Source organism: Rousettus aegyptiacus, unplaced genomic scaffold (assembly GCF_014176215.1).
Source record: "Rousettus aegyptiacus isolate mRouAeg1 unplaced genomic scaffold, mRouAeg1.p scaffold_m13_p_9, whole genome shotgun sequence".
NCBI classification, from domain to species: Eukaryota; Metazoa; Chordata; class Mammalia; order Chiroptera; family Pteropodidae; genus Rousettus; species Rousettus aegyptiacus.
The window spans coordinates 2,504,167-2,520,255 of NW_023416312.1; the positions used below are offsets into that span (position 1 = coordinate 2,504,167).

The 16,089-nt window shown below is 39.5% G+C and overlaps 1 protein-coding gene across 1 annotated transcript; it reads right to left on the reverse strand.

Annotated features, from left to right (window-relative positions):
* Window positions 1-1,461: 1,461 nt before the first annotated feature.
* Window positions 1,462-12,858, reverse strand: LOC107497625 (methylosome subunit pICln-like). The gene is given in 4 exon segments (XM_036227253.1): window positions 1,462-1,628; window positions 11,567-11,836; window positions 12,509-12,575; window positions 12,577-12,858. Coding segments are annotated over 4 exon segments (786 nt in total).
* Window positions 12,859-16,089: the final 3,231 nt, after the last annotated feature.

Below are 16,089 nucleotides of genomic sequence, written 5' to 3' on the forward strand. Positions count from 1 at the left end.
TAAAGGGTTTATGGGACTTCTTTGTGTTATTCTTGCACATTTTCTATAAATTGTTTAAAATAGTTTTTTTTTTTAAACATAGAATCAAGATATTTTTAATATTCTGGCTAGAGCTATTTCCATGCAGTGCTTGGAGAACAAAACAATTTGAATGGATTTATAGAGTGAGAGATGAAAAAGTGGAGAAAATGAGAGGAGACTCTTAGCCACGAAATGCATATGTTTTACCTGTTTGAGCATTGGGTTTTCGTATTTGGAGTTTTCATAGGCAGATCACATATGTAAACTCAGTGATTGATGTTCCCATATTTATTTATTCCATGGTATAATGTAAGAACACATAAATTCATCAAGGCTCTCATTGTTTTAAATAGGAAATTCCAATTAATTGCTAGACTAAAATTAGAATTCTAGCAGAGGTGTACAACCAGGTGAAGAAATTGAAGTAACAGCACCCTAAAGATGCTGAGGTTTGTTACCAGTGACCAGGATTCTGCATTATCAACAGCCCTTCCCTCCTTGCAAGTCAGAGCAGGTTTCTTGGGTAGAGACGAGATGATTGCTTTATTGGCTCTAGCCCTCAATGGCTACATAATTATAGTCTTTACTCATGAAATAGAACGGAAATGATTGTGTTAATACATTCCAAATCATTACTAAAACTCGCAACATGGCTACTTCTCAACTGGCAAAATATCTAAATTGCCCACTCTGCCAAGGAAGGTAGAAAACTGGACCCAAGAAAAAACATGGAAGAGATTAGCTACCAAGATAGGCATGTTTGTGGGAACTTTTATTTGTGATTAAAGTGCTTTTAAAATATATGAGAAACATTTAAAAATGCACACATAATTCCATATCTCAACAACATAATGATTTTCATTTGTTTGGAGTCCTTTCAAACTTTTCTCCATATGGACATATGGTTTCTAAGTTCATCAAACTATATATATTTCATACACATATAAACTTCATATATTATGCCACATTATTTTAGAAACATTTTCCCTTGATTTTCCATTTTTATCATAGATTTTTAATAACTGTTATATCCCATTGTATTTATACATAATATATATTTATTTAATCATTTCTTTATTTTTAGATGCAAACGATAGTTTTTTTTTAAATTATGAATAACTCTGCTATAAATGTCTTCATACATATGTATTTTTTTCCTTGTGAATTTTCAAATTGCCTCAATTCCAAGATACAGATTTTTCTTCTTCTAATATTGTCAAATGAGCCCCCAGCAATCGAGCTTGGCCTGTGGAGGAGGGTGGCATGTGGCTCTGCTTCCTGGGCTCTCAGAGCATGCCATTGCCCCAACCATGGGTTCTGTGTAGACCATGGGCTATGACATGTACAACACCTGTGATTACACCTCACACCTATAGAGAAAACCTTTGTGAAACCAAAATTGAGATAGCTCTTCTTTCTGGATACTGTAGAAGTGTAGCTCTATTTTCTGGTCTGGCTGCAAAACTCTTCATAGATGTAGGAGCTGGTGTCATAGTTGAAGATTATAGAGGAAATATTGGTGATGTACTGTTTAATTTTGGAAAAGAAAAGTTTGAAATCGAAAAGGGTTACCGACTTGTACAGCTCATTTATGAATGGATCTTTATCTAGAAATAGAGGAAATTCAAGCTTTAGATGACACAATGGAGTCCAGGAGGTTTTCTTTTCACTAGAATTAAAATTTATGCAAGAATAGAAAATGAGAAGATGTATTGTTTTTATTAAAAATAAAGAGTTTTTTCTTTTAAAAAGTATTGTCAAATGAATTCAAAGAGAGTCTGGAGGCTTTGCTAGAAATAAATGATATTTATTCAAAGATCTTGGAGTTTGCAGACTGGGAACACAGCTAGGCAAAAACCCAGAAGTGTTCCAAAGAAGAAAGAAAGTTAAAAGTTCTTATAAAAGTACATTCTTGACAACATCCAGTCCTGCATTCTCAGCCCTAGGATTGGCCCAGGACAGTGATCAGTCAGATGTCACATAGTCAAGGCTGATGGGTGCCAGGTGGTCCGGAAGATGAGTGCCAGGAGGTGTAGTCAGGTTGGTGGTCTGCATAATGGATGTCAGGTGGATGTACACATGAGTCCTTCAGAGCGTAATCAGAAAGTTACTAGAGCTCCAGATGTATATCCAGGCATTGACACAGGATTGAAGAGTTTAAAAAAGTTTAAGTTCCCAGGCTGTTAGAACATGAATGGAAGCTTTCTTCATGCCTTAACCTTCAAAACATTAATAATTTTAGCAGCTTGGTTAAAGTGACTCCATTTATATAGTCCCTATCTTCACTCTTTTCTCACTGGATTAGAGTAGTATCGATATGTTCTAGCAGAGTAACTTTTACTAAGTCATTTAACTTTTCCAAGGCTTATTTCTTTATAAAACTTGAGTCGTCAGAAACACCGTAGAAGGGTACTGATGGCTAAATGAATACAAAATGGAGGGGTTCTGTGTCATCTCTTTCTCCAATATATATCAGGGTACATTTTAGTACCAAGATGGATGTCAGTATTTGTTTGTTTTTTTCCTTTTAAAAAGTTATTATTAAATTAACGTTACATCTTAAAATCGATACTGCATCAGAATTGGAGAAATATGATAATTTTATAATATAAATTTAGAACGGGAGATTTACTATGTCAAAGCAGGTTTACGATACTTGATATGTGTATTAAAATTCCTTCTAAAAGGATTTTGCCGGTAACATCAGGAACATATGTGTGTTACTGTTTTCCTACAGCTTCGCCAGTATATGAGATTTGACTTTCGATCTTAAATAGTCTTAATAGTGCAGATTGTTTCTTCATTCTTATGTTAATTTCAACATATTTAGCTGTTTTACTCTTTATATATAAAGGAGCTATGGGTATAAAGAGAACAAAAGGCAAAATTTGAAGACATCTCAGAAGCCATTCAAAAGAAAAGGCCTTGATGCTTAGTAATTTAGAAGGATGAAACTAAGAGGTACCAGCTTGCATTTTGGCTCTTTCCTTTCTGTGTTGTTACAGCTGTTCTGCAGCCATATGTAATATTGGAAGAAGGCAGCAATTTATTTACAGAATCGTAGAATTTTGAAGCTAAATGGATCCTTAGGGATCATCTGGCGAGACCTCTGATTTTACGTATAATTAAATAAAAACCCAATGAAATTCGAATTGTTCAAGATTTTGCAGCTAGGAAACGGCAGGGCTGTAACTCCAGACCAAGGTTCTGGACTTTTCTGCCAGGCACACTGCCTCTGTGATGCAAATTCCATTTGCAGGCTAGTGACATAACTACTTCCCCTGGACATCAAGCTGGGCAGGACAAAATCTAGGCTAAGGATATTCCTAGTTCTTACTAAACAAATTAGTCAAGAAAGTGAATTCGTAACATCTCGGCTTTAAGATTATAGAATCAAACATGAAAAAAATCACCTATATCCGAATATGTTGCACAAAACTGGAAGCGCATATGATGCACTCCCTGTACTTGGCTTATGTAATGAATTTTGAGTAAGATGTCTTAGGTCTAGTCATTCAGATTTCTAGGTGATTAAGCCCTCTAGAGAACTGAATCACCGGGCTCGTGGATTTTTCCCCCTGTAGATTCGGTCTCATTGCTATTAAATATTGATGCTGTTTTCCTTTTCCAAACCAAATTAACACTCAAATTTTATATCTAAAGAATGGCATATTTTCATCCCATTATCTTTATCTGTGTTATTTCAAAACTTTCATGATTTTATAAAACATTCCAACAACGGCTCTCAGGCTTCATCACCCTATGACAACAATATTAAATCACACCTCTCTCTCAAACCCAAACGGCCATGTCATGAGCTCAAATCAGCAAAACTACTGGAACCTGACCCTCCTCAAATTGTTTCCCCAACTGTTTGTGAGGTCCTTGGGGTAATGCCTTATAAATGCCCAGGACTCATTACATCTTTTATCCCTGCATCTTTGTCTTTCTTCTGGACAATACTGTTGCTGGGCACCACCGTTCTCGCTTGGTGACCACTATTGATCCATCTCAGTTGTGGTCTCAAAGAAAGGTTAGTCCTTCTCCAGATTCCCCTACATAGACTGTGATGAAACTGTACTTTTAAAAAAACATGTCTTGAAGCCTCTGGGAAAAGGAAACTGAAAACATCCATGAAAAGTAGATATCTTTAGAGATGACAAGTCCAAACCCAAACCCTGAAATCCTGTCTAATTTCCAGCAGTCCCTCATGTGGCAAGGAGGCAGCTCAAAAGGAAACAAGCCATTCCAGGTTTTACCTTACCTTGGATTTCAGGTCCCGTTGGGCTCCGATTTAGAGAAAGAAGAAATCTAGATTCTCTTAAGCCCCAGCCTAGCTTATTTTCCTGCCCTGGAATTTTCTTCTCGTCAGAATAGCTGACTTGGGGAGTACCCATTCATTGGTAGGAAGAGGAGGCGGTAGAAATCCTATATTTGCTCTAAGGATTGAAATGGACTGCATTGTTTAAGCAAAATAATCATAATAATAGGCAGTCTGTTTCCCCAAATCTGACTTATACAGCCTTGAATTTACCACATTTTGGGGGTAAATTTGTGCTTCAGTGGACAACTGCATTTTCTAAAGTATAGAGTACCTCTGTTGATTATCCAGTTCTATGGGAGCTATTTTACAACTCTGTAAATTGTTAATAACTGATAGCAATGCAAAATGCCTGTTGTTTAGAGACATGAAATTGCGTCCTGTCTGGTAGAAGGGTAGTGGTTCAATCAACTTCTCTCTCCTAATGTGGAAGAAGCCAGTTTTGTCTCAATTTGTATATTCATTTCACCATTCCTCATCTATAACTGATATTCTGCACTGATTCTACTGCCGATCACAAACTAACAGTTCTGATTCTAATTCTGATATGTGCATGGTGGAGGGGTCCCTACACCACCAAGCAAATCTCTAACACCAGCTAGGTGGGTGTCTTACAATCCAACTCAATTCCGATACTCTCTACCCAGAGATAGCATCAGGTCCCACAGGTTAAGGGCTCAGTCCTGCAAGACTGCTCCTCCCCTTTCTGAGGCCAGCCACAAGTTCAGGTTTTCACCTGGGCTTTTGACCAACCAGCTATAGATCAAAGAACCCCCTCCTTGGGTTCAATTAATTTGCTAGAGTGGCTCACAGAACTCAGAAAAACATTTTACTTACTACATTACTGGTTTATTATAAAAGGATGTACTCAGAAACAGTCAGATGGAAGAGAAGCAGAGGGCAGGGTATGGGGAAAGACATAGGGCAGCCATGCTCTCTCCGGGCTCACCAGTCTCCCCAAATCTCCACTAACCCAGAAGCTCACTAAACCCCATCCTTTAGAGTTTTTATGGAGCTTTCATTACATAGACATGGCTGATTAAATCATTGGCCATTGGTGATTGATTCAACCTCCAACCTCTCTCCCCAACCTGGAAGCCAGGGGGTGGGGCTGAAAGTTCCAGCCCTGCAACACAATGGCCGGTTCCCCTGGCAACCAGCCCCATCCGTAGGTGCTTTTCAAAGGCCACTTCATTAACATAAACTTAGGTGCGATTGAAAGGGGTTCAGTTGTGAATATCAAGAAACCTTTATAGCTCCTATCACTTAGGAAATTCCAAGGGTTTTAGGATCTCTGAGCCAGAAACCTTTGAGGACCAAATAGATATTATTATAAATATCAGAATAACTTTATCTGTTTTTGGGATTCTTCTTTGAACTGGCTGTAGTACCTTAGTGTTTTCCTCATTAATGAGTTAAATAATATCTTTAAGACATATTCATTTTTATATCTGTGTAAGTCATGATTTTACCAGTAAAAAAATTACCTTTTAACACCATGTATGGGACCCTAAAGCACAGTTAGTTTTTGCTAAATCAAACGTTTAGTTCCTTGTTATATTTTTCCATCAGCATGAGGAATAGAGATCAAGTCTGTGGGTCCCCTCCCCCAATCCCGGCATAATATTCTCTCTCTCTCTCACACACACACACACACATACACACACACAAAACTCATAAACACACACAACTCCCCAAAATAAGCAATAATTTTTAGCCACAGAACAGTCTAAAATCTACATTCAGGAAGAAAATACTGTCTAATGCAGCGGAGTGGAGATGATTCACCAGGCAGAACATGAGCCGTCTCAGCTAGAAGGGAACATGTTTGGGTTATTTCCCCACCTCCAGAAATTCCTCAAGGATGTCGAGTACTTAGCTTTCAACTGTATCAGGGTTTGTCAGACGTGGTGCTATTGATGTTTGGACCCAGTAATTCTTTGGGGTGGAGGCACTGCAGGATGTGCTATCAACATCATGGCTTCTACCCATAGGTGCTGTAGTTAGTGCCTCACCTCCAGTCCCGACAACCCAAGATATCTCCAGACATTGCTGAATTTCACTGAGGAAGGCAAAATCCCCCCCAGTTGGGAATCACTCATCTATTTTCTTCAAAGTCTCCCAAAATGGTCCCTTCCAGAGTAAAGGGTCTGGTATCTCCCCAAAGATAAGCAGATGTACTCAACTAACATGTATCAGCGTGGATGGGTCTCAGTAATAGTGTTGAGCAAACACGAAGTTGCAGAGTGGTTTCTTTGCACAGTGTGATGTTGTAAGTCTTAAAATCACAAAACCTTATAATGTGTATTGCTTATAGAAACATGCATATGGAGCAAAAGTATAAACCGTGCATATGGAGAGTACACACCAATTTAATGAGTATGGTTGCCTCCGAGAAAAGGAGGGAGTTAGAACAGGCTAGGATTACAAGAGAAATATCTGTAATATTTTACCTATTTTTTAAAAAAGATCTAAAACAAATACCGCAAAATGTTATATATTTTTTTCATTCCATCTAGCGCATATATGAATATTGTCTTACTCTACAAACTTCACTGTATTTTTGAGAAAAATTCATAATATGAAAAATACAGCTTAAATTTCTCATAATGTTCTTTGAGGCATGTGTTATTAATTTTCCAATCATCCACTATTTATATTATCCGTACTGCTGCTTGCCTCCACCATTATAGGTAGCTGTGAGCTGGCAGTGTTTTATAGAGCAATTTCCTGGCTCAGACCCTAACGGCACGCATAATATTAATGCCCTCACCTCGTATTTGTGGAGCGCTTTATCTTTTCCCAGGACTCTCACATCCATCTTCTCATTTTATATTCACAACTTCTATCACCATCAATCTTAGTCTCAACTATATTCAGCATGGAAATGTATTAAAAAACGCTTCTATGAAAGCTCTTTCTTTAGCAACTATTTTAGTTCGGGTCACCCAGAAAGGAGCTCTGAGACAAGGATCCTATTTGGGAGGTGATCGCGGGAGGCGCACGCAGGGGAAGTGAGGCAGGGGTTAGGGTTGGGGAATACAGGGAAGGTGGTAAATGGCACATCATACAGCACGTAACAGTGGAGGGCAGCCGAGGCTAAAGCCTGCTGGAGACTTTGGGAAACAATTAGAGCCCGTCTCAGAGCTCTCCCTGCGGAGGAGCAAGCCATGCGGCTTATTGCGCTCCAGCTCCCGTCTATAACGTACAGAGGGCTGCTCCCAGAGATGTCAGCTTGCCATCACTTGTGACCTGCTCCACTCTGGGGTCAAGCGGAAGCCGTCAGAGGTAGAAGCATGGGTGCTTGCAAATGGATGCCATTGGCATGTACTAGGGTGCTGGAAGGACGTGGGAAGAGCCTGAAAAACATCTGCTACAACACCTCTCTACAGGTGTGTCCTGCATTTTCATGGATGTCTTACATTTACAGCTTACGTAGCATTTTCACAATTATCACTTTAAATCCTATGAGGACCGGCATATTCTCATTTGTAATTAGAAAGCTCAGCTGAATCAATTTACTTGCCAGAGGCTTGAAACTGTGTTTTTTGACTCTTTTAAGTTGCATGGCTGCCATCTCCCTATACCAGGGATTAGCAACCTGTGGCCTGTGAGGCAAATCTGACCTGTTGTCTGTTTTTTATAAGTAAAATTTCATTTGAACATGACCACACCCATTTGTTTATATGTTTTTGTTTGTAGGTCTTGTGCTATAACAGCAGAATTGATTGAATAGTCCGAACAGAGGCTTGCAAAACCAAATAAATTTACTCTGTGGCTCTTTACAGGAAAAGTTTGTCAACCCTGGCCCTATGCCTTAAAAGTAGGAGAAAGTTCCTATTTTCAATAGTTTTGAGAGCTTCCAGTATGAACAAGTTTATATGACGGAAATATTAATTATTCATAAAAATCCATTTTTATGAAGTGGATTATGAGCAAAGTAGTATTTTTAAAAACTGTTTCCATAACAAATATTGACCATTTGCCCTAAAAAAATATATTAAGATCCAAGGAGAAACTTGAAGTAGTTTCACCTCTACTGTGGAATAAACTGTAAATACCTAAGTTCTGATATAGAAAATCGTGATCATTTATTGTGTCTAAAACCAACTTATTAAAAATTGTGTTGATAGTGATCCAGTGAATTCGATGAAATGCTGTACTGACAAGCACAATTTGTTATAGAGGACACACGTAGAACAAGGTCGGGAGGGCCGTGGATCCACAGCTCCTAGGCCCTCCCCCCGTGGAGTCAGGGTGCGTCACCCTCACTGTACATTGACGTGCTCAACGACCAGGGTAAATGCTTTATTATGCCCCAGAGCCTTTAATATATTAATCATAGGTATTTTAAGTTCTTTATCTGACAATTCCAAAATCTGTGTCGTATCTGAGTCTAGTCTTGATGCTTACTTTGTCTCTTCAGAATGTCCTTTTTCTTGTCTTTTAGCACACCTCATAGCTTTTTGTCAAAAGCGATCATGATGTATTTGAGAGTAGGAACTGAGGTTATCAGCCTTTTGATGTGAAACTTTATGTACCCGGCTAGGACCTGGGCTGTGTTTAATGTTTACTGTGGCCATATATTCCAGAGGCTTTCTCTAGTTTCAGTTTTTTTCTGCTTCCGTGTTGTCTTTAGCTTTCCCTAAGAATACCTTCTTAAATAGAGTGTGTTCCTTACAGGTGTCTAGGCTGAAATCTACTGTTATTATCCTGGGTTTCTGTTGATGGAGAGGTAATATAGCTGAGTGGAAGAACTCTATTATCATATAAGTAAGTCTCTAGTGGGCCCGAGTTGTTGAGCTGTGACTCCTGGAAGCATTTCTTGCCCTTTTCCCCCTACTATTATGTGAGGCAGGATGGCTAGAGGGGACTGGAGTTGTCTAATTGCCCTTCCTCTTGGTCAGATAGGGCTCCAGTAAAATAATTTCCCTCGAGGGCAGCTCTTTCTTACAGAGAACAGAATGCTCTGCGCTTGTTTTAAAATGGTTACTTTTCCCCTGTCTCTACCCAAGCAGAGGAGATTTTTCTCTCATATTCACTCGTGGTAGTACTCCTGGAGATAAAACCCACAAAAGTGTGGGAGTTTTTAACAATCGAGTTAGTCTACACTCAGCCTTCAGTGATTCGTCAATTGCTATTTAAGCATCCCAACAAGTCTGGCTCCTGAAGTCTCTGCTCTCGGTCAGCTGTGATCCTCTGCATTTACATCTCTCTCCAGTTTTCAGGGTGGCAGTTTGCCCTGTGACTGCAGTTTTCCGATAGATGCAAGAAAAGTTCTTGATTTTCAGTTCAATCAACTTTTTTCTTGTTGTGAGCACAGAATTGATGACTTCTAAGCTCTTTACCTGTCAGAGCTAATCAGGAGGGAAGCTCAGGATACAGCTAGAGCTGGGCATGCTGAAATCCAGACAATTAGCCTGTAGCTCATGAGGACCAGGCATGTTGATTACTGTGAGCGGCCACTGACGCTTTCACAAAACCAACTTTTCAGCTCAAATTGCATTCTACAAACATAATATTTTGCTAAGTAATTGGTCAAATTAAGTGTAATTTCAAAGGAGAGATCTTTTAGTGATATTTGGTTTGATGGTTCGAACCAGACATCATTTCCACTGTGTCGAATCCCCATGACCTTTTCAGTGGCAGAATCGGTTTCTTACAGATTCTGTGGATTGCAGTTGTAAACTCTTAAGTAAAGTTGCTCCAGAATGTGCTTTCTCTGGTTTAAAAGGAAGTCTCCATTTTGCTGTATGACTTTCCAGCTCTTTTCCCTTGAATCTGAAACACATTGGTGGGTCCCAGCCCAAGAGATTTGCTGCTTGATAAGACGCTCTTCTTAGGATGACCAGGCAGTGAACTAAATACAAGAATTACAAATTTTTATTCAAGTGGCTAAATCCATAACTGTACTCTTCTAAATTAAGTCTGTTGTGTTATGCCTGTCTCTAGATTTCCATTAACACTACCATCAGTCAGATGGTTTATAGAAAATAAAAGAACATCATGCTTTTAATTTTTCTTCTTTCTGTAATCCAGTAGTTCTTGACTGGGGGCAATTTCATACCAAAGGGGACATTTGGCAATGTCTGGAGACATTTCTGGTTGTCACAGCTGAGGAGGTGGTTGCCACTGGTGTCTTGTGGGTAGAGGCCAAGGATACTGCTAAACACTCTACAATACACAGGAAAGTTTCTTACAACAAAGAATTCTCTGCAAAAATTATCTGGTCCAAAGTGTTGATAGTACTGAGGCAGAGAAACCTTGTCATAATTTGAGAAATTAGCCACCACAGCCTATGTCCTCAGCTAGACCAGAATCCTAATGATCTAATTATTCTTATCTCTTTATCGATTTTTATATTAAAAGTTACTTTGCAACTTATTTTTGCATGTGTAATACATTTTATGTTTTTTCTTCTCATTTTTCCAGCATTAATTTTTAAGAGACATTTGTCATTAATAGTTTTAGTCAAGAGTGAAAGTACAATAATATCGAAAACCTATATTATAAAGTTATATTAAGCTATTATAAAGATAAAGCAATTATCATCTGAAGGACTTTGAGGACTTCATCCCAATTTCACTTGTTCTGTTACAGAAACTGACGTCAGAGGCTGGAAATGAAAGGATATAACATAAGAGGTTATAACAGGACAGACTGGCGAAACATGGCAGAAGGAGCAAAAGCTAGTCAGAAATAGTTATGTTAGCGTTAGTATGTGTGGCGAGCATGTTTCTGAAGGGGCTCCCCGGAGATGCCCGAATGAATCACTCTAGGTCCCTAGTTAGTAAAAAGATCCTTTCCCCTATGGAGAATGAGCAGAGAGATTTCTCTGAGATCTCTGTCTTTCTTTTTAAAGGGTAAGCGTACCCTTAAGCCCTAAAAGGTATATCTTAGATTCAACCTCTCTCCCATCCAGCCTAACCACACATTCAAGTACCTGTGTGTATCTGCCACAAAGCCCTGCTAGGTTACAGAAGATGCATACAGCGAAGGTGGGGAATATAGGCCTAGACACAAAGAGTGTGCGGGTAAATGATAAACTGCAAATACCTTCTTGGTTAATTCACCTTTGTTAAAAAAAAAAAAAGGTCATAGTTTCTTCTGCCAGTGACAACGTATGCTTTCAGTGTAGTCTGTCTCAAGAAAGAATTGGTTCAGATAAGTTTTGGAAAAGGAAAAATACTTTCATCAACACCCATTCCACTGTGGAAAACGTACCAAGTTCTCTTCTATAGTTATAAGCAGAATCCAAAAACAGCAGAAAATCATTTCCAGTGATCAAATCTGCATCCTCAAACTGTCGAGCAACTGTTGGTGCAGCATCTACCGCCATCACATTATGTTCTCCATCATAATCATCTGAATCTTCATCCTCAGGATGCGGATGCAAAGCCTGGCGTTCACACATTGCAGTGAACGTCGCCTCCAGCACTGATATGTCACTAGGCACAAATCTAAATCCAACATCATCATCAGCGTCTTTTTTTCATCAGCAGCAACAGATTCCTTTATTTCTTTTTTTAATTTTTAATTTTTTAATTACAGTTGACATACATTTTGTTAATTTCAGATGTACAGCATAGTGATTAGATATTTTTAAAACTTAAGAAGTGATCACCCCAACAAATCTAGTACCCATCTGACACCACACATACAATATTATTACCATATTATTGTTATATACGTAGTTATTACAATATTGTTGACCATATTCCCTCTGCTAAACTTCACATTCCCATGACTACTTTGTAACTACCAATTTGTACTTCTTAATCTCGTCCTCTTTTTCACCCGCCCCTGAATCCCCTCCCATCTGTCAACCACCAAAATATTCTATCGATGAGTTTATTTCTGTTTTGTTTATTGATTTATTTATTTTAGATTCTAGATGTAAATGAAATTATATGGCTTTGTCTTTCTCTGTCTGACTTATTTCACTCGGCACAATACCCTCTAGGTTCATCCATGTTGTTGATTTTTTTTTATGGCTGAGTAGTATTCCACTGTATATATGTACCGCTTTTTCTTTGTCCATTCGTCTACTGATGGACCCTCACGTTGCCTCCATATCTAGCTATTGTAAATAATGCTGCAGTGGACATATGGATGCATATGTCTTTTCGAATTAATGTTTTGGATTTCTTCAGATAAATACCAAGAGGTGGAAAGCAGTGGATCCTTTTGATTCTTCTTCAAATTCGGCATTCACCATAACATACAAATGCTCTTATGGCTATGCATCTAGGCCCCTGGACACCCACCGCATGTAAACTAACAGTGGGGCATTCCAGTGAGAATCCTAATCCAGGGCCATCTAACGGAGACAGGCAGCTCTCAGTGATGTAAAAGATGGTGGTGCTGGTGCCCAGGCCCTTCCAGTTCAGCACAGCTGCGGAATCTGGCTGCTGCCTCCACAGCCCCCCAGCCCACCCAGGCAGAGGGAAACTTCTGAGGAAGCTATTGCAGCAGTGAGCAGAGACGCGGGCCGGACCAGGAGGGAACTGAAGCATAGCCCTCCAGTTCACTGCATTTCGCCCCTATAATGCATTTAAACGTAATTGAGTTTGTAATGTCTATATCCTGTATCTTTTCCTCTCCCTGTGATATTATTTCATGGGCATTTTTTTTTTTTAGGTCAGTAGGTGATTTCTAAAGTATGTTTTTAATGGTTGCATAATACTTCATCATGACTATTACATATGTTTAACCATTCCCTTTAATGTGTGGCAACATTTTTCGGAATAAAAGAAAAATAAAATCAGAAAAGAGAACAAAAGTGCCTGAATAGCACCAAATACCAAACTTCAACAAGAAAAGCAAGAAATACTGCCAGCAAAACAAAGATAACTCTTTGACTTTCTCTTATAGCTAATGATAAAATTAATTTGTGTACTAAGACTCAAAAAATGGGGGTCACCCCAGTGGCCTGGCCCATGTCACAAATCTAACCCTGAGCAATGCTGGGTTTTATAAATATCTGTTAAATGATATACAAATCTGTGTACACTGATGTTGATATTTTTCACTGTGCAATCAGAAAATCTGGCGTGTGCTTGTAAAAAAAAAAGAAGATAAGTAATCAGAATTCATAAGTAGAGTTTCATTCTTTAGATAAATAGTATGCTTAGATGTGGCAGCCTATGTGTGTGTGTGGGGAGGGTGAATCTTGATTTTTTTAAAAAGTATTGTAATATTGTGATTTATAAGAAATTTATATATTTGGTCTTCATCCATGGTTCCTAGCTGACAGCTGCAAAAACCTTGGAATTTCCTGAGGGATTAAAGCAATGGGAGCATCTTTTGTTATAATATTTGGTCTCCTGTCCTCGGTTCCTGAAATGCCTGCAGAGCCATAAAAGAGTAATGGGGGTCTTGTTATTCAAAACAAGGCCCTTTTCACCGGAGCTGGGCTTATGTTAATGAAGTGACTTGTGGAAAGCACCTAAGGATGGGGGCTGGTAGCCAGCGGAACCAACCTCGATTAGAGGGTTGGAACTTGCTGTCTCACTGTCTGATTTCCAGGGTGGGGAGAGGGGCTGCAGGCTGAATCAATAACTGTGGCCCTTGATTTAATCAGCCGTGTCTCTGTAATGAAGCCTCTATAAAAAACTCAAAAGGATGGGGATTGGAGAGCTTCTGGGTGCAGATTCGGGGCGAGTGGAGAGAATATGTAAGCTCCGTGCCCTCTCCCCGTATCTTGCCCTCTGCATCTCTTCCATCTGGCTGTTAATATTCTTTTATAATAAACCAGTAATCTAGTAAGTAAAATGTTTCTCTGAGTTCTGTCAGCTTCTCTAGCAAATTAATTGAACCCAAGGAGGGGTTTGTGGGAACCTCTGATTTATAGCCAGTCAGTCAGAAGCACAGTTTCAGCCTGGATTTGGGATTGGCATATGAAGGGGGGAGGGGAGTAAGTCTAATGGGACTGAGCCCTTAATTTGTGGAATCTGGCACTATCCCCAGGTAGATACTGTCAGAATTAAGTTAAATTTATGGGACACCCAGCTAGTGTCTGAAAATTGGTGGTGTGGGGACCCCTGCCCCTCCCCCCACACACATTGTAATTGGTCTTAGAACCCTTAAGTACAAGAGTTCTAAGCTTATTACATAAAATTGTTAGTATTTATACTAATATGTATGTAGAATATATATCATATAAACATCTCATAGGAGGACATGAGATATGTAAAATCCAGAATTAATTTTAGAAGTCATCTCAGCCATGGCCTGAGAGGGTGCAGGGCTGCTGAAGACAAGGGACCTTGCCGAGTCAGGATGTGCCCTGGCCGGAGGCCCAAGTGCCTGACTTTGCCCTCTGCTCAGCCTAACGCAAGGCCCGGCAGCCTCATTTGCAGATGAATGTAGATAAATACCAAGAGGTGAGCTCATCGCTTACTCTTTCACCTTGTGCTAATAGGTATGACCATCAAACATTGTCCCCCACTTAAATCAGAATATAAGGGGAAAGCCCACGCGAATCTGCCCCCTGGAGCTTTGAACATAAAAACCCAGCCGATAGCACATTACAGATTTAAATCACATTTAATTCCCTGCAAGGCAGGAAACGATTCCCTGCGAATTCAACCAGCACATATAGCATTACTAGCTAAGAACATAATCTTTTTCATTTTGAGAAAGAAAAGGGCGAAAGGGGTGAGAAGTGTTGGGGATGGAACGGTGTTCTCAGGGGTAGTTCATAGCCCTGTTAGTGCATTAATTGTGACACCGATATTGTTTCTCATGGCTGCTGGCTGACCTTGGTGAATGAGTAGAAATGGTAGTGGCTCAGAATAATCATTAAGAAATAGAACGTTTTCTTTCAAAAAGGAAAATTGCCTGGTGGTGTATCGGTTTTATATTTATAATCACTGTGGCCCATTAAACTTATCAGTATCCTATAGTGGAGCCTGTAGAGAATTTTAATGTGTTTATTTGAGCCAGACTGAGGACAATTACTGGGAAGCAAATTCTCAACAGATTAAGAAAACGCTCTGGAGAATGGCGGTTTTTGCAGCTTATTTTATACATTAGAATAAAAGAAGACTTAAGGAGGGTTGCATAAATCCTTTGGTGGTAGATTAAGGGGGTGGGAGAAAGCAAAGGAGGGGGTGGCAGGGAGGGGCAGAATCTCTGAGATTGCATAAAAAGCAAAATGGAGAGAGAGACATACTTTTACATTGGTGAGTACAAGATAGTCAATAACATTTATAGCACATAGAGATGGTATTGGGGGGATTAGATAACAATGAGGTTTCTGTGCTCTGCGCTGGTGTGGTCAGTCGTGACCTGAGGGGTGTGGAAAAAGGATTACTATGACATTCCAAGGATATATTATCTTAGATGCAAGAAGACAACAGATAGGTTTGCTTAGGTAAAGAGTGACCTTTGTCAAGAATGCTACAGGTCCAGGATGTGACTACCTGCCATACCCTGTTTTTAGTTAACATTTTTTATGTTCAGATCATCCTATGTGGTTAATTTCGGTCTCTGAGTTTGTACGGCTGCCATGCAGGCCTCCCCTGGGCTTGTCAGGTTTAGTACGTGGCCCCTTTTTCATCCAAACTATTATTGGGAAGGGTTGCAGAAAAGCGGGAGTATGAGGAGAAATGAAGTTTTAAACTTAAACCAACCTCAACATTTATTACATCCTGCTTCTGCTAGTCTCTGGGCAGTCTGAAGGGCACAGTCATCACAGAGCTTTTTTTTTTTTTTTCCCCAGAATACCGTTAAACTGGCTCCCA